Source organism: Myxine glutinosa, chromosome 1 (genome assembly GCF_964187855.1).
Source record: "Myxine glutinosa chromosome 1, kmMyxGlut1.1, whole genome shotgun sequence".
Classification (NCBI taxonomy): Eukaryota; Metazoa; Chordata; class Myxini; order Myxiniformes; family Myxinidae; genus Myxine; species Myxine glutinosa.
Window position 1 is genome coordinate 89894316 of NC_136261.1, and position 19957 is coordinate 89914272.

The 19957-nt window shown below is 43.4% G+C and overlaps 1 protein-coding gene across 4 annotated transcripts in view; it reads left to right on the top strand.

The window, feature by feature from the left end:
- The first annotated feature begins 8252 nt into the window (after positions 1 to 8252).
- The window catches only part of LOC137425980 (uncharacterized), a 46015-nt gene continuing 34310 nt past the window's right edge, over positions 8253 to 19957 (top strand). The window contains exons 1-2 of one of the 4 annotated variants that reach the window (XM_068114704.2): positions 8253 to 8950; positions 12312 to 12366. In XM_068114704.2, the coding sequence (XP_067970805.2) occupies positions 8435 to 8950; positions 12312 to 12366 (571 nt within the window). In that variant the 5' untranslated portion in view covers positions 8253 to 8434. The remainder of the gene's footprint in view (positions 8951 to 12311; positions 12367 to 19957) is intronic. The other 3 variants (XM_068114723.2, XM_068114709.2, XM_068114716.2) reach the window with 3 other exon arrangements.

The window sequence follows — 19957 nt, forward strand, 5'->3', positions numbered from 1 at the left end:
TCAGAATAAAAGTCGTCGATACTCATCCGTCTGGAGAGGGTTAGAACCGCAGGGTAACGTCTAAGGATCTGCAGGCCTCAAACATTGGCCATGTTCATGACTGTTCATGACTGTGTCAGTGTTCATGACTCCACCATCAGGAAAACACTGAACAAGAATGGTGGGCATTGGAGGATAAAAAAACCACCTTTTAGAGGCCATTTTTCCCCGCAAGTGGGGGTTGGCCTTTTTCGGGAACCGTGGTTGTTGTTGTTTTTCGGTCCCCTTTTTGAAGCAATGTTTTATGGCCGGATGCCCTTCCTGACGCCAACCCTTTTTTGCCGCCTTTAACGACAAACAGGGAATTACCAGTGAACTGGTACTCAATTTGCTCGACCTCAGAAGGATGACAGGCTGAGTCAACCCCCTGGCGTTAATTCAGCAATCGACCGGGATTCGAGCCCAGGATCCTAGGATCCTAAGCCGGCACCCTAACCGCTAGCCCAACACCAGCGTTGGAGGATAGCAAGAAGGAAACCACTGCTCTCCAAGAAGAATATTGCCACCTGTCTCAAGTTTGCCAAAGATCACATGGATGATCCAGAAGTCTATTGCAAGAATGTCCTGTGGACAGATGAGTCGAAAGTGGAACTTTTGGCTAAAATGAAAAATGTTTTTGAAAAATGTCTTAAATTTATTAGAATGCAGCCAATATGATTTATATGTTGCCCATCAGGTGAAGTCCATGTCTGCAGCGTACGCTTTGGTTGTTTGAACCAAATGTTTGCAATGACGAGTTCATTCTCCACACAGAACTCCAGCATCCGCTCCCCTGGCTTTTTTCGGATACCAAGTCGCTGCTTTCCTGCAATCCCTGGTGCTCCTGCTTCTCCAATTTTTGCATACTTATCTCCCATAATAATTAAAACATCTCCTTTTGTCGCGTGCTCTACCAGTTCCTCCAACTATCCATAAAACTCCACATTTTATTAATCTGCTGCAGAAGTTGGAGCATATGTCTGAATGATGATGGTGTTCACTGGATGTCCTTTCAACCTCAATGATATACAGTGCATTCAGAAAGTATTCAGACCCCTTCACTTTTTTCACATTTTGTTATGTTGCAGCCTTATGCTGAAATCGTTTAAATTCATTTTTTCCCTCATCAATCTACACTCAATACCCCATAATGACAAAGAGAAAACAGGATTTTAGAAAGTTTTGCAAATTTATTAAAAAGAAAAAACTGAAATATCACATTTAGATAAGTATTCAGACCCTTTGCTATGACACTTGAAATTTAGCTCAGGTGCCTCCCATTTCTCTTGATCATCTTTGAGATGCTTCTACACCTTGATTGGAGTCCACCTGTGGTAAATTCAATTGATTGGACATGATTTGGAAAGGCACACACCTGTCTATATAAGGTCTCACAGCTGACGATGCATATCAGAGCAAAAACCAAGCCATGGGGTCGAAGGAACTGCCTGCAGAGCTCAGAGACAGGATTGTGTCGAGGCACAGATCTGGGGAAGCCTACAAAAAAATTCTGCTGCATTGAAGGTTCCCAAGAGAACAGTGGCCTCCATAATTCTTAAATGGAACAAGTTTGGAACAACCAGGACTCTGCCTAGAGCTGGGGCCGCCCGGCCAAACAGCAATCGGGGGAGAAGGGCCTTGGTAAGAGAAGTGACCAACAACCCGATGGTCACTCTGGCTGAGCTCCAGATATCCTGTGTGGAGATGGGAGAAACTTCCAGAAGGACAACCATCACTGCAACACTCCACCGATCTGGGCTTTATGGCAGAGTTGCCAGACAGAAGCCTCTCCTCAGTGAAAGACTGAGGATCTCCCCCCCCCCCCCCCCCTTCACATGCCCCCTCCTCAAGCCCTCTCCCTCCCACAGATCTCCAGATCTCCCTGTTATCGACTGTTGTACTTGTGTGCTCCCCTCTCTCTCCCCATCTTGTCTCCCGCTCCCCTTGTCATATGTTTTATGTGTCAGTTTGTTTTGATGTGATTAATGTTCGCTCTTACACGAGCCTCGATCTTGTATACAAAAAAAAAGAGAGCAAAGAAGAATGGTTACTTCTTGTAAAGTTTCTCGGAGTTACAACTCCAAAAGATGGACACCAATAATTACGGCACTGCTTTTATTGTCAGGGATGCGGTTTTCTACTTGTAAAGTTTCTTCTTGTAAAGTTTCTCGTTTATGTCAACGGAAGTTTCTTGGAAAAGTTTGTAAAGTTTGTAAAGTGGAAGTTTGTAAAGTTTGTAAAGTGGAAAGTTTGTAAAGTGGAAGTTTGTAAAGTTTGTAAAGTTTCTTGTAAAGCCCAGAGAATCTTTTTTCTCACAGTCTGAGAGTCCTTGAGGTGCTTTTTGGCAAACTCCAAGCGGGCTTTCATGTGCTGCTGAAATGTGAATGCACTGTAAACCTGTCATTGATTGGGCTGTATCCCAGTAGTGACCCTGCTTTCTTAGTATTGAAAATAACTGCCACCCTATTTCTTTTCCACGTTTAGTGACCAGAAAATAACACTTTCTCATCATCAGATTGAAAATGACCCAAACCAGTTCATCTCTAAGTTCACTTATCCCCAAAATTTCAGTTCTTGTCCTCTCCATCTCTCTCATAACATCCAATTTTCCCCGATTCATTAACCTTACATTCCATGCTTTCAGTTCTGGCGACCTCAGCGACTGGATTTCCTTACGGTTTTGATCCAATCCCTTCATGAACGGCCAGTCGTACTCAACAAAGTACTTTCCTCTGCCCCAGTATCCATTTGGGTGTGTGTACTTGCTATATATACGAGTACTTGTATATTACAAGAGTTCAATAAAGTTGCAGTTTCTTTGATGATTGTGTCTTGTTCTGATAACTTTTTTGTATGGCCCTCATGTGTAGAGGTTCATAGAAGAAGGTTTGTGTGTAGGAAAGTGTTAGAAGGAAAAGGGCATAGGAGGTTATGGAGTGTCCAGAAAGAAGTATAAATGGAACGAGGTTTAAGGGTGTCGTGTTACCTCTATTTATACTGCCGGTGAATTTCATTGCAACCTTTGGACCTTTACAGTTCCATATTTACAACCAAATTGCCTCAATATATTTTATCCATTCCTTTACTGATGATTTCAGCCTGGTGTTGCCTTAGCGGTTAGGGTGCCGGCTTGGGATCCTAGGATCCTGAGTTCGTAATCCTGGTCATCGCTGAATTAACGCCAGGGGTTGACTCAGCCTGTCATCCTTCCGAGGCCGGCAAATTGAGTACCAGTTCACTGGTAATTCCCTGTGTGTCGCAAGAGGTGACTAACAGGGTTGGCGGCAGGAAGGGCATCCGGCCACAAAACATTGCTTCAAAAAGGGGACCACGGTACCCGAAAAAGACCAACCTCAGCCTCTGCGGGGAAAAAATGGCCTCTAAAGGTGGTTCTATATTGATGATTTCACCATGCTGACCTTTATATTGTTTACACATTACAAGACATCTATCCCCAAAATAGCATTGAGCATCGCAATTTCCAAGGTCTTGTATTGGTCATAAAATGGACTTCACATTCTCCATACTTTAAATTCGGATAGCTCCTCATAACTATTTTATCAGTTACTCATAGCTCATACCTCACTCACGTCATAGGCCGTGTGTGTGCGTGCATGCGTGTGTGCGTGGGTGTGTGCGTGCGTGCGTGTCAGTATACGTAGAATATCATTGTCTTCTAGATCTTTTTCTGCATGTGTGTATATATATATATATATATATATATATACATTGTCATGTGCTCTACCAGTTCCTACAATGGAATCATAGTATGTATTTTTATTTTTGTGTATATTGTCTCGGTCAGCAAAATGAGTCGCAGCTTACTGGGATGAATTATCCATTCTTTGGGACTGCTACTGGTAACATGTAACCCTCGCTACCTGCCGCAGGGTCAGTTGTCGGTGACTAAACTGATACCCCTCACTGCCTTCGCTGGTAGGGAGGGTAACTGTGACACCCTGCTCGGACTAAAAACAACACCCGACAAAAGGCGGATGACCTCCCTTCGGGAGTTAATGGCCATCCAGTAGTGAGATGGTGTTTTCCTTAAAAAACACCCAATGGGGGAATAATGAATGAATGATCGTTTTAAGGCCATTTTCCCCACGAGAGCGGGGGTCAGCCTTGCGGGCCCCATGACAATCATGGTTCCCTGTTTGAGGCAATGTTTTTATGGCCGGATGCCCTTCCTGACGCCAACCCTTAGTCGCCTCTTACGATGCGCAGGGATACGGTGTACCTATTCTAAACCGGGGTACACACCGGGAGGAAAAGTGGAAATGTACCCAATGTACATTGTACAAATGTACAAATGTACAAATGTATACCGGGTACCCAATGGGGGGAGGAAAAGTATTTTTCCGCCTGGCCTAGTTACCGCCTCCTGCACTATGGTCCTGTGAAGAGGTTTCCTTGTTTCAGAACTAGGTGAAGGTTCTGCCAGTTTTTCCCCTTTTTCTCTGTAGACATTCACATTTCGTGGCTCTCAGTCTTGTTTGGGGCGAATTTCAATTTTTTTAAATGTGCTGAGGTTTTGAAGGAATGGCGGTAAGAGCACGATAAGACAGACTCGGGGATTATTCCAGATAGGAAACTATAAGAGGAATATTAACTGCTAAGGTGAGAAGTAGGTAGTAGGTTGTAGACAGCAATCGCCCAGGGTAGTACTACCGTTCTGACTAACGGGGTTGAAGTGGTGCCCAAAACCATCTCTCGAGCTGCCCTGGTCAACTGTAAGTGCTGTTATTGTGAAGTGGAAACGTTAGCACTCAAACTACAGCTACCGGGCTAGCTTCAATCTCTCTTTCTTACAAACAAACATCACACACTTTCCTTCTCTTTTATTTAAGGCCTGGCCTCGATGAGGGCTACACAGTCCGTGCCTTCAACATCAAAAATAAATAAATAAAAAAGCCCCATTGAATCAGTATCCTGCTGGGAGATCCTGATAAGTCTGAGGGTCATGGATTCCATTGCCTCTGGTAAGAAGGGGTGACGTGTGATTCAGCAGCACCGGTTCACAGAAGGAAGCCATAGAAAACATCATAAAACATCACATCACTGAGAAGAAACTCCCTTTCAACCTTGGGGAGTAATTTCTGAAATCTATCTATCTGGGATCTTCCTGAAACCTACGACCTTTGTTCTTTTCACACATCATTCTGCTTTTCACATTTCTCTTTATTCATTCTAATTCTTGCTTTTTACCTTTTCTTTTTGTTAATTTTCCTCCCTTTTATCTCTATTTCACTCTTGATTATCTCCGCCAATGAAGTTAGATGGAGGTCATGTTTTCACCCCTGTCTGTTTGTCTGTCTGTGAACAGCATATCTCAAAAAGTTTTTTTTTTTTTTTTTTTTTTTTGTATACAAGATCGAGGCTCGTGAAAGAGCGAACATTAATCACACAGAAAGACAAACAGACACATAAAACAAATAACATCGGGAGCGGTAGACAAGATGGGGAGAGAGGGGGAAGGACACAAACACAACATTTGAGAGCAGGGACCGAGAGACATGGAGACATCGAGAGATCTGTGGGAGGGAGAGGGCTTTGGGGGGGAGGCATGTGAAGGGGGGGGGGAGGCATGTGAAGGGGGGGAGGCATGTGAAGGGGGGGGGGTGGGAGAGGTATAAACATATGGACACTGCCAGGATTTCCAGGAAATAAGTTGGAATTTCAAACAAGGTGGATCTGGGGTGAATTAGTGGGGGTAGAAAAGATCAAGGTTATGGATGGGGGAAGATAAGAGATGGTGGTGAACAGCTGTTTTAAAGACCTGGAGGGAGGAGAGGGATTGAAGGGAGTGTGGGAGTTTGTTCCACAGGCGGGAGAAAAGAGGAATGAAAGAGTGAAGGTGAGCAGAGAGCCGAGATTTCGGCAGTTTAACCATCAGAGGGTTGCTGGCAGATCTTGTGCGACCTGTAGGAATATTTGGGGGACAGAGCACAGAGAGAGCTGGGGGAGCAAGGCCGGAGAGGAGTCGGTAGAAGACAGAAAGACCACCTACCTGCCTGCGGTGAGTGAGTGAAAGGCCCCCAGAGATAGCTTCATCGCGGGAGATTCCAATGATTTTGAAAGCTTTGGATTCAACAGCGTGAAGCCGAGCCAGGTGTGAGGCAGGAGCACCAGCCCATAGGGGAGAACAGTATTCCATTGAGCTGCGGATGAAAGCCTTGTAAGTGGTGAGGAGCTCAGGTGTGCCGAGGAAGGACTTCGCACGACGGAGGATGCCCAGTCGGCGACTGGCTTTGGAGGCCAGCTTGGAAATGTGGTTTTCCCAAGAAAGATCATGGCAGATAGTGAGACCCAAAAGCTTGAGTGACAGAACTTCTTGGAGAGGATTGTTGAGAAAGTAGATGGGAGGGTTGTCCAGTCGATCTTTAATTTGTGGACGGATTCGGACGAAATGTGGTGGAGAGGTTGGATATGTGACAAGGACGAAATTATTGGATTTTGGTGAAGATTCGGATCCGGATCTGGATCAGAAAATTTTTTAATGTGATTCTTCACCATTGAGTGATAGGGCTAAAACCGATATATAGCACGATATCTCAAAAAGTTATGGACGAATTCGGACCAAACTTGGTGGACAGGTTGTGTGTAACAAGGACGAATCGATTCGACTTTAGTGAAGATCAAAATGCAGACACGAGATTAAAAAAAAAAAATTAGGTGATTTTTCACCATTGATTAACCAACCAAACCACCGTTTAGAGGCCATTTTTCCCCGCAAAGCGGGGGTTGGCCTTTTTCGGGAACCGTGGTTGTTGTTGTTTTTTTGGTCCCCTTTTTGAAGCAATGTTTTACGGCCGGATGCCCTTCCTGACGCCAACCCTTTTTGCCACCTTTAGCGACAAACAGGGATTTTGCCAGTGAACTGGTACTCAATTAGCCGACCTCGGAAGGATGACAGGCTGAGTCAACCCCCCTGGCGTTAATTCAGCGATCGACCGGGATTCGAACTCCAGGATCCTGGGATCCTAAGCCGGCACCCTAGCTGCTAGCCCAACACCAGGGATTTATCCAACACCAGGGATACCGCTAGCCCAACACCTCTTTCTTTTTCTCTCTCTCTCTCTCTCTCTCTCTCTCTCTCTCTCTCTCTCTCTCTCTCTCTCTCTCTCTCTCTCTCTCTCAAGTGATGTGTTTAATAATTTTTCACCATTGATTGATAGAGCAAAAAACGATAATGGATGAAGTCTGATGAGTATATTTCAAGAAGTTGTGGACGACTTGTAACAAAACTATGTGGATGAGTAGGGTAAGTGACAAGAAGAAGCCGATAAGATTTTGGTTCAGGTCCAAATCCAGATCCGGCCTATCAGTGGGATACAAAACATAATCTGTACAGCCTGGTGGAGGTATGCGCGCTACCGAGTGCAGTTGTAGTTTCTCTCTTTCTTTATCCATCGATCTAAGGAGAAGTGAATTCTTAGAAAATATATATTACATTTCACTTGGCTGCATCTGGATGGGTTTGAGCGTAGAGGAGCAGCAGCTGAAACCCAGATCCTATGCAGGTTCCTGCTGATGTCTCCATCTTTGTCTTCGCTTATTCTGGTTCTTTCTGATGACTATTACAGTCCAGTATTTGATCTTTCATTTGATTGTATCCCTCAACAAACTGAAAATTGTGAAGTTAAGGACTTGCCTCTCCACGAAGATTCAAAGCTAGCACTCATTATTGATCTACAGTTGTTGTGCACATTTCAAACGACAACAAAAAAACCACTCAAAAGCTAAAATTATTAGGTTACATGTAACGTGAAAAAACCGTCGCATTTCCCACAATGTTCTTCCTCTCCTTCCACCTAACCTCAGCAGCATCTGCAGCATCTGCAGCATCTTCCACCTAACCTCAGCAGCATCTGCTTTCATTCCACTCCATGTAGAGTTAAAGAAATAATTCCTTCCACAATCATCCAGACTTGAACATCTTGCTACTATTAAGATGCTCCAGTGCTGCACTTTTTGTTGTTTTTAATAAGCTACCTTTGTGTATTCTTCCACTAAGCTTCGTGTCTTGCTTCAATTGCCGAAAAGTTAATAAGAAACTCTGAAGCTGCTAATCTATCCCAAAATTTGTGAAATAACCGACATGAAACCATCTTCAGCTATAAAGGATAAAAGTTTGTTGTTGTTGTAGCTGCTGCTCTGCAAACCGCCACATTGATGCAATTGCCTGTAAGCAGACTTTCGTCTGTGTCACCAGAAACTTGAGAGGCTTCGGTGCATTTAACTCGCTTAAGCTCACTCGGTGCCTACCCCTGGCAGCTGAGGCTGTTGTGCAATTCTCATCCGCGTCTTTCAACGCCGGTTGGAACAGAAGGACAAGTCTTCTCCGAAGCTCGTGAAACTCGCTCCTGCTTTCGACCAACGCCGTTTCTAATCTCGCTGCACGTCACCTGTCATCATGGATACTCTAATGGATGAAGTCTTGTCGAATTTTCCCAGCATTTCTTGGCCGGTGGACTGGACGCACTTCTCTGCGTCTCCTGAGCGGCTGCTCTTGGCTGCCGGTGGACTTCCTATTGGTGTATCTCTCGTCTTTGGCGTCGGTGTAGCTATCGTAATGACCCGTCTCCTTCGATCAGAAACTCCACCTAAAGCCGATCACGCTGCGGCCGAAGGTTCCAGCGCCGGAGTCAATCGTGTGGGCCGGTTTGGAGAAACTTGTGCAATGGGCGACAGGTCGACGGGTGAACACCGAGATCTTGAGCTGGACAACGACACCTTCGACAAAATCCAGGAGCGTTTTAATCTTGTGCTGCAAAGGCAGGACGCAACGGCGCACACAGATGCAGGTGAAGAATCCCCTGTGGAATGTCACGGCCACACACCTACTGGCCAGACGATCGAAGACCCAGAAGAGGATACGGTGGGGGAGCAAGAGGAGCAGATGATAATTGATGATGATCATGAGGAAAGCGTGAGTTGTTCCTCCACCTGCTTTTGCAGCTTACACTGTATTACATTTTGCTGACTATCGTGTCGATGAATGTAAGGAAGCACTTTGTGTTCAGTGAAATCGTGCAGGGTTATAATTAAACAAACCATCTCGTTTTAGTGAAATGTGCAGCTTTAGATCGAATGGCTATTTAATCATAGCATTTGACGTTGAAGCACGCCCATGCGGCCATCCGCTCACCCTACCCCTCTGCCATCACAAATGCCAAGGCAATTGCGAATGAGTGCTCCGCTAATTGGCATGGAAATGTGGCTTTGTCCGTTATCGTGCTGGCAGGTTGCGGAGGCAAACACGTGTTACTGTTGAACTTGCTTTTAGCAGAAGTGCATGAACAAGCCAGCACTGTGCGGCCTAATTTTGGTTGGGCTGACATAGTGCTATCTGTTCCAGCAACTGGGCTCAGCTTTTGGCCTCTGAGGGTGTTCCAAATGTGAAGCCTCAACTCACCAGTTGGTCCAGCGAGAAGCATTGGTCCTTTCATGGCATCGTGCTCTCACGACAAGATGTTTATGCTGCACATGTGCCTAGTCCTCAAGGTTCTTTACAAAGCAAACACTTCTGTGGTCTTGATTAGTTCAATCAGCCAGTAGAAACTTAGGTCATGCTGTTGTATGCAGAAAAGAATGAAAAGCTCAGAATGATTAATCTCACTCTCTGTTTTCAGTATGTATTGATTGAAGCTCATGAAAGGGGGAAAAAATGTGCAGCAACACATCAAATATACAGTACAATGGTTGTTCAGATCAAAAACTCAAAACATTCATTACAAATGTTACAGTAACTACAATTAAGCATAAATAGTGAATGCAGGTGTGCAATGATGGGATCTGGCAGGCAGATATAATGGTAACTTGTTAACCACTTACTTGATCAGAATGAACCACATACTGTACCACCAACACGCTCTTATACAACTATGTGCAGCAAGTTGTATATTTTTAGCCCGTCCATTGCACAGCAGGAGATGGAGTTTTATAATCACGTGTGTGTGTGTGTGTGTGTGTGTGTGTGCGTGTGTGTGTGTGTGTGTGTGTGTGTGTGTGTGTGTGTGTGTGTGTGTGTGTGTGTGTGTGTGTGTACATGTGCGTGTGTGTGTACATGTGCGTGTGTCTGGGCTGTAACCTTTTTACCATTTGAGTTTTGTCATCATATTTTCACGAAAGCTTTATGATGATAATGCGGAGAAGGCAAATGAATAATTTTGTCAAAAGACTAAAGGTTAAAGGTCAGCATCACCTTAAATCGTCAATTTTCATACATTTGACCTGAAATGTAAATTTACCATTTGAGTTTTGTCATCTAATTTTCAACAAAGGTTTATTATATCAATATGGAGAAGGCAAATTAATCATTTGGTCAAAATGTCAGGTCACATAAAATCGTCAATTTTCATCCAATTTACCTGAAATTTTAAGAATTTGAATATTGGTCACATATTTCATGTGGGTCACCAATTTTCATTGGTCAAACTGTATAATTTGCATATTGGTTCACCAATAAAAATCTAGAAGTTTTTTTCTTTTTTTTTTAGATGTAAAGCTCAAAGGTCAAGGCTGCATAAAATCACAAATTTTCCTTATATATACTAGTGAGGTACCCGTGCTACGCATGGGTGGGAGGCCAGAAGCAAACAGACAATGCAGAAACGGCAAATGCTAAAGCATGAAACCAATAAATTCCACATTCCTGTAGCACCTTCTGTCGCACATCAGACATGGACAGCAAGTTCGTGAAGGACTTCCATGAAAAACGTTGCCGTTGGCAAACAATCGGGTACGTTTGTTCCATACCCAGTCAATGGCAAATCTGCATATGGCGATCCGCGAATTCACATTTAGAAAGTAGAAACCGTCACGGCATTTCGTCATTCACTTGAACTCCATATCTCTTTTTTCATTCCAAACAGCATAACTCCAATCACAAATTAAATAACATTAATGTAAAAAATAAACTTTTAACAACATTCGTGACATAAACAAATATTTATATCCTGATGTGAAGTTCCGTACGGTTGGGTGAACACAATTACGAATTCAAAATCGTAATTGTATTCGCTCAATTCCAATCATCAATTGATACTTTAACAAAATGATTCACACGATTAACGTTTAACGATTAAACATTACGATTGAATGACGGTTGTAGTATGATTCTACATGCTGCCCGTCTTCGAGCAACCATTTAAGTTGATTTAAACTACCTTTAGTCACTGCAGTATACTGTTTATTCTACCAGGTGAGCACCAGGGGTATTGCCCCTATTTTTTTTCTTTGCAATCAGGTGGACTGTATTGAACATTGGCTTTATTGTATCATGACAAAGAAGGTATCAGTGTGGTCTTCCTTTTTAGGTGTCTCATGATAACATTATGCACATCTTTGAAAAGTTATCATGCAGGGCTATCATGCAGTATACATAGGACTTGTGCCTAGTGAGGGCTTAACGATTAAGGTGGTTGGCGTAGGTCCTGAGTTCAAACCCCAGCCCTGCCAAAATAACACCGAAAGGGTCGACTCATGCAGTACGTCATCCTTTTGCGAAGATTAACAAGATGGCGTAGAGCCACCCTCGCTTCTAAGCTGTGTAGCCTGGGTTTGAGTCCCAGGCCAGTTCCGCACTGCCATCCTCGTGTTTCACAGGCAGGGTGTTTTCCATCTGCAAGCAGCATTAGTTGATGGATGTCAAAGATTCCATGCTGTCCTTCGTGAAGAATAGGCGAGCACCATGGCCAAATTCCAAATTCCTGCCCTAATCTACGGAGGGAATTGCATCAGCGGCACTGCCAAGCCCGCGTGCGAGCAGCCAAGATGCTACCCAGCAGCCTTGTGCTCCATATGAAATCCTTTTGAGGTCAGCAAAACGAGTACCAGCTCGCTTGGGGAGAGATATCTACTGTTGTTGATATGGGTATAGCAGTGCCCCCTTCCCCTTGCCACCCCTATTCCCAAAGTGGTAGAAGCCAGTGAAAGAGAAATCTACAGGTCACATCTGACTCTGTTTGATACTTCACCTTAACTTACATAGATCTTGTGAAAAATGGTGGAATTAACATCCCTCCTTGACTCCCACCCCCGACATTTCCTGTATGTTCCATTGATTCCTTGTATTTCAGCTCAATATTCTTTGTCAAATTCACCTCCAAATCCCTTTTCTCCCCACTTTCCCCAATTTCCCCCGAGTACACCTCTTTTCCAGGCCATTAAAAAAAAATCTTAAATTTATACCCCGAACCCATTCCCCTCACCTTTGTGTACATCATTTGTAGATAACCCCTATTTTATACTATGGTTACCAATCTGAAAATATCTCCTTGTTTGAACAGGAAGAAGCTGAATATATCAACAATGAAGAAGGTGGGTCATCTTATCCTGAAGAAGGTGCGATTTCTATTTAATTGTAACGACAAGGAAATTTGAAAACCACAAATTTGAAAACCCTTTGTTGACTTTTTTTCACAAAAACAATTACACCAGGACCTTAATTGGCGCACCTATTAGAGAGAAATGAATTGATTATTTTTGTTTGTGTGTAATATCCCTTTGCATTGATTATGTAATTATGGTATAAGTGGAAATCACCATGGAAACAGTGAATAGTTGTACAGTGCTGGGTGCTTGATCCTATTTTATATGTGGTTGTACACAGTGGCCATGAGCCCTATCTTTTATAAGGCAAAAATCATGAGCCGATCCCTAGGCATCTTCTATCTATAATTCCAGTAATCTCTGTGTGTCTGTGTGTCTGTGTGTTTGTGTGTTTGTGTGTTTGTGTGTTTGTCTGTGACCGCTGTTTCTCGACAACCACGGGTCCGATATACTTGAAACTTGCCAGGTATATTGCTGGGGACCCGAGGATGTGCCTTTTCAAGGTTTCATATTAATCGGACAAGTAGTTACCGAGCTATGTCCAAAAAACGATTCAACCAATCAGAGAGCAGCGAGCTATCACGTGTGCCGAACGTGGCGAACAGACTCTGCCTCGGACGGCACATTTGAGAGCGTATTCATTTATTTCACGTTGGCAAACTATGTTGCCGCTATGTTGGCGTTAAACTATGTTTTAAAACTAATTAAAACTAATTTGCGATTCTTTCGCTTTCCTGCGCGTTTGTGCACGCTATGGCGATTTCTTTACCAAACTCCGCAAGCCGTTCGCTTTGGACCAAACCATTTCATGTAAATAGAGGGGGGGGATTGTCACCGTACTCGCAAGCCGTTCGCTTTGGACCAAACCATTTCATGTAAATAGAGGGGGGGGATTGTCACCGTACTCGCAAGCCGTTCGCTTTGGACCAAACCATTTCATGTAAATAGAGGGGGGGGATTGTCACCGTACTCGCAAGCCGTTCGCTTTGGCTTTGCGAATGGACCAAACCATTTCATGTAAATAGAGGGGGGGGGGATATAATTTTAGATATATATATAGTACGGGCATGCCCTAGTTTATTAAAAGTCAACAACAAAAATTTTCGAGACAACAGAATGGGCAGGAAAGTTGCTTCCTCCCGAACGGTTCATTAATGGGCTGACTGGGTTTTTAATCAACAGTCCGATGGTGACTTGGTCATCCTCTTGAGATTAGTGAAGCTTGCAGAAGTTTTTGATCTAAATCCTTAATACTGCTGTATCTGCACTATGAGCATGCTTCTTTGTCTTTGTATGTGTTTGCTGCATTGGCCTTAAAGGAAATGAAGCAGATCAGTAGATATACCTATGAGGCTGGTTCAAAAAAGGTATTCAAAAATTAGGTATTCAGAATAGTGCAAGACAACGCCAACTTCAGTCTTCCTCAATCTCTTCAATCTCATTCCTCGCTCTAGCGATTCAAGACATCTGTTCACCACCATCTGATCAGATCATCCCCCATCTACAACCATTAACTTTTCTACCCTCATTAATCCGCCCCAAGTCCACATCTTTCCAAGTTTCAGTTTTTCCTTCCTGAGAGTTTGCGGCTGTATGAATCGGCATCAATGAACACACTGACTGTGGCGGAAAGCCAACAAAATAGCCAAGCAAATCTTGAGCGTGGGCCTGCATGCCCATCTCGATTTATATGCCCATATAGAGGGTAAATAATCCAATTATCTAAGCACAATGGTTAATGCTCCCGAACCCCACACAAGATTTACACTGGGGATGCATTTATACACCCAATACCTGGATGTGGTTCTCCTCATCTTTCACGAGTATGTCACCTGACCAAGTGAAGCCTGCCAGCTCCTTCGGCACCTGCAGCCTTGTGTTGAACTCTTGTAGGGTCACACCCACTTCGGACCCTGCCACCTTGACACATCCTTACGCCTCCTCCTCTATACCTTCTATCTATTCTGCTACCATCTCTAATCTCCCAATGATCTCTTCATTCCTTTAGAGTTCTGCTTTGATGAAAATTCTTCGTCTTCTGTGCAGTGAAGTTGCCAGCCCTGAATTCTCTGGCTACATCTGGGTGCTTCATTGGGAGTGCAACCATGTCCCTCAGGTGAACAGGGACCCACCTGGCATAGTGTGTGTGGTCTAAGGCATGGAACCATGGGACCAGTTCCGTCAGGGCATCAAGGTACATCGTGAATGAAGCCTGCCGCAGAGAACGCATGTAGACCAGTACCAACATCTCTAGTTCCAGCACAGTTGCCCAGTACTGAAAGTTGGGAATGTCTTCTCCTCTCTGGTGACACCAGTCTTCGAACTCAGGCAGGTCTTCTGCATCATCAGCATATGTCATACAGTGGCGTTCATACGCACGGTGTTGCAGGATGTGCAGTGCCACTGCAGTGATTTGATGAGCTCTTCTTGTGCGGGTGACGTGGGCAGCTCGCAGGAAGGAGTCGGCCGTCCTGGCGTTGCAATCTCAGCTTGCAAATCTGCAAAATCTGCAAATCTTGCATAAATCAAATCTCTGAATCTGAGATGGCCCAATATCCAGATCTTTTCATAATATGATAGTCTACTAGTGTGCCAAATTTGGTGCTTTCCTCACAAAATGCACAATTGTTATGCTATATTTAGCTTAGCTGCCGGACTATTATAGGTATATGATGTCATTGCGGTGTAAACACCCACTCACGACGGGAGCTGCAGGAAGGGTCATGTGTGTTCATTTACCAAGTTTCTTGTGGAGAGATGGCCAAGTGCTTTAAGCATTCGAGCAAGCACTCCATACAAAACCGTTAAGGAACGGCTGGCTTGGCAAGCGCTACCTAGCTGCTTGGTAAATGAGCACACTTCCAATCCTTGTGGGGTATATAGATTACAGTAGACCTTCGCCCAGTTCTGTAAGTAAAACTTACCTCATGGATGTCTGGATTCCTCCAAATTTCTTTGTTTAATGTTATAAATACCATTAGCGACTGTTTAAAATGCTAATAATATGTGTTTGTGGTTTATAATATTTTACAAGCCGGCTACGCCGCTGTTAGACTTTCGGTCTTGTATTGTTTTAATTGGTTTGAGTTTGAAGAATTTCTTCCTCCAGCTCCGCTTTTATTCTGCATTCTACTTGCATATTTAGAAAACAGAATTGCTGAGAGAAACTTTGAATTTGGACATTTGAGGGGTATGATGCAGTGGTGTCAGAGATCACGATGTTATCTCTGGGGTGTCGCATCGAGCAGGCTAAACACATCATGTCCTTTCGGCGGCAGGCATTGTGTTTCCTGCATCCAATGTGGACAAGTAGGGCTGCAGATTGAGCATGAAAATGAGGGTGAAGTGGCAACTAGCTTCCTACCAGCTAATTTTGATATTTTTTTATAAAGCATGGGCCCTGACTACTTCACTCACCAAAAATACCCAGAATCCCCTTGGGGGAACATGTTCAAGTGACGTCATCAAGATGGCCTCCATTTTTATTAAGTTTTTGTATTTTATTTTTACATTGACGGTCCCTGTGTCCTGATCTGTAATAAAATGATACCAGCATCTGATTTAAATATTCTATTTAATAATATTAATATTTAATAATATTTAAAAATAATATTATTAATTATATTTAATAATATTTAAAACAATATTTAAAGAATGTTTAAATAATAAATTAATTTAAATGCATGCATTGCAAATGCATTTAATTTAATTTAATAATTTAATTTAAATATTTAAATAATATTTTAATTAAACGCAGCTGATGCATTAAGATCAATTTCTTGGGTACTAGGGTATTCAGTTGTTGGTTGTAATTTTTATATGTCTCTGCGAATAATACTAACTGCACGGTGAAGTATTTGGGAATCATTTTTGTAATCAGAACCATTGTTGTAAGCACATTCTCACGAACTTCTGCTGGCTTCATATTCGCTGCTGTAAGTTTTATTCCGTTCTTTTTATTCTCTGGTTCTCCACAAATGAAAGTGTTCATCCCAGGAAAAGGCTGATGTTTTTTCTCTTGACAGTAAAACTACTATATAAACGGTTCGGTACCACGTCAGCACCTGCACACAATGCCAAACTTTACAATTTTGGCAGCCATTTTGATGACGTCATTTAAGCTTGTTCCCCCAGAGGTATTCTGGGTATTTTTGGTTTGTGAACTTGTCAAGGCCCCTACTTTATAAAAATACCAAAAGTAGCTGGTAGGAAGCTTGTTGCCAGTTCCGCCATTTTTAAGGCACTTTTTGACAATAATCTACAGCCCTAAAGGTGCTCAACGCGGTATTTACGTTTCGTGTGGATAATCACGAGTACCAGGTATATGCGTCTACGGAAACGTTAAAATGTTTTGGCTGTGGGAACTTTGGGCATCTAAAACGGTTTTGTCCACAAATTGCCCCCGCAGTAGCCGAGCAGACAACACCCCCTGATACTGTGACAGAAAACGTACCATCGACATCGAAAACCTCCGAGAATGATAACGTTTGGGATGGTTTTACACTCGTCTCCTCTTTGAGAAAGAGGAAAACACCTCGGAATGTCCCTCCACCCCGTAAGGAAAAGAATGTGGTGTTAGACTCCGATGCATTGGACTCGGTACCACCTGATAAAACATCGATGAATAATCGATATGAAGTATTGGTAAATGTGAATGCAGATCCTCTGCCTGCTGCCGATATGGACCCTCAGCCTAATGTGGAGGAGTTGCATGCGCTACCTCCAGATGAGGTTGGAGTGCAAGCTACGTTAAATCCTTGTGCTGATTATGACGAGTCGGGTCGAGATTCGACTGGGGGGGGGGGGCTAAAAGAGCAAATTTCGACCCCTCAGTGTTCCAACGCACCTGATGGCGATCGTTCAAATCAAATAGTCGTTGTACCGGCCAATTTAGAAAATATACCTGCGCACAATGATTGTCCCGAGGAAGAACCTCAAATTGTGCAACAGGTTGCAGAATCGCCCCTCCCGCCCCCCCCCCCACCCCACATTACCCGGGGTTCTGGTGGAACCTCTCCCTCAACCTGTTCCTACAGAAACAGGGCAGGATGACACCTGCACACCACAGAGTATTCTGATGTCTCAAAAGCCAGGGGTCCCAGGTAGTGCTTCTAACATGTCTGAGGAGGAATCCTATGACATTGAGGAATTCCCCACATACAGTGATTCCAACGTCTTACCATCGCAAATACTCAAGTTTCTGAACCAGACTTTTAGAAAAAGATATATTGAAATAAAAGATCATTTTTCTGATCTACATGGGTTTATTGAAACGGCAAGGTGTATTATTCGCTGACCCAGTGACCACAATTTCACGGAACCCCAATGCAGTAGGCTTAAGAAACACATTGTTAAGGCAAAAAACGAACTAAAAGGATGAGATGCATATTTCCCTTTCCTTACTTCTTTTACATCTCTATGACTATTTTTGGTAGCCTCAATATAAATGGTGGTGCGAGCCAGTCGAGGATGCTCCAAGTGGTCAACCTTGTAAGGCAACGGAAACTAGATGTGGCTTTCTTACAAGAAACCCACTCGACTCCATCGTCTCATGCTATCTGGAATCGAATGATGAAAAAGGCCGGCTATTTTTGCGATTCAACCTCTCGTACAGCAGGAGATGCTTTTCTAATTAATCCCCATTTTGCCCGCTCCAACTCTCATTTCAGGAAATAATCCCAGGTCACTTAGCTTCACTGGATTTTGTTGATGGAGACATTAATTTTACTTTAATAAATGTCTATGCCCCTTCAAAGGGCACAGACCGACGAACCTTCTATGACAGGTTACGACTCCACATGATGCAGTTAGACTTGCAGAAGTGCATTATAATAGGTGGTGATTTTAATTGCACCCTGCAACCTGAGTGCGATCGGAATGGCGCAGAACCTCACCCCGGACCAGCCAGACTGTTATCTAAACTAATAAGAGATTTTGGTTTTCAAGATATCTGGCGGATACAAAATCCAGGCACCCATCAATTTACCTGGTGTAAGGTTGCCAATAATCAAGTGGCCCTTGCCAGACTTGATAGATTTTATATAATTTTGCCATTTATCAACCTCTCCCCCACCACTGAAATTTCCCCGTCTGGTTTCTCCGACCATCACCTCATTACCATGAGTTACCGTGTAGGGTTATCTCCAAATCGCCACTCTTTTTGGAAACTGAACATTTCCATATAAGATAACCCCTCCTTTAGGAATGCCTTTGAGAGGGTGTGGTCCAATCTGAGAGGCTCCAAATCCAGTTTTAAGGACCAGCGATTGTGGTGGGACAATACAAAGGTCCAAATTAGAAGTTTCTGTCAACAGTTTTGTTTTCTAAACACACAGGTAGAACGCAGAATGAAAATGGAGCTGGAGAAGGAGATTCTCCAGATTCAAACAAATTTAAAACCCATCCCACCCCCCAAAATAAACTAAGACTATGTGAGAAGAGGTCTCTTCTTAATAATATAATTTCTAATCAAACCCAAGGAGCGCTAATGAGACTACGCTTTCAGCACCTTTACCTCCTGGATTCTCCGACCCGGTTTTTCTTTGATTTTGAAACAAAATTTCCTCATTCCCAAATTACTGCTTTGAAACGTCCTGATAATTCAATCACGACCAACCCTGTAGAAATTAAGAAAGATGCAAGACTCTTCTTCTCTACACTTTACCAGGCAACAGATGTTGATGCAAACTTGTTCCGAACTTGTTTGATGGTGTCGGTACACTAACTCCAAAGCAAAGAACGGATCTGGAGTCACCGCTCACGCTTGAGGAACTTTCTGTTGCCCTTCAAATCCTGGACAGAGGGAAATCACCTGGCCTGGATGGTCTGCCAGTGGAGTTCTTCGAGAAATTTTGGGACTTGATTGGACATGATTTGCTTCTGGTTTTCCTGGAAAGCTTGAAGAAGGGTGAACTTCCAATGAGCTGCAGGAGAGCCGTGCTTACTTTGCTTCCTAAAAAAGGAAATTTATTGCTCATCACAGTGGAGGCCAGTGTCCTTATTGTGTATGGACTATAAAATTTTCTCAAAGGCTTTGGCCTTGCGTCTCTCACCCATACTAAAAGACATTATACACATGGACCAGAGTTATTGTGTTCCTGGTCGCAATATTCAGGATAATATCTCTGTTGTCCGAGATGTCATTGAAATCTGTGAGACTAATTATGGAAGTTGTGACTTTATCTTCCTCGACCAGGAGAAAGCTTTTGACTGTGTTTTCTCATACATACCTTTTTGAAGTGCTGAAATGTTTTGGGTTTGGACCTCTCTTTCTATCCCATATACAATTATGTTATTCAAACATATCGGCTATCTTAAAGATAAACAATGAACTTGAACCCCCCTTTTGTGTTGCGAGAGGAGTAAGACAGGGCTGCCCTCTGTCAGGAATTTTGTATGCTTTATCCTTTGAGCCCCTCTTAAATACATTTCGGAAGTCCTTGTCTGGTGTTACTTTTGGAACCCACCTCTTAAAAAGCATTGCTTATGCAGATGACATCTGTGTCTGCATCAGACAGTCAGAAGATGTTGATTTGATGATGAGTGCATTGGATCTCTTCAGCAGGGCATCATCGGCCAAGATAAATTGGACAAAAACAGAAGC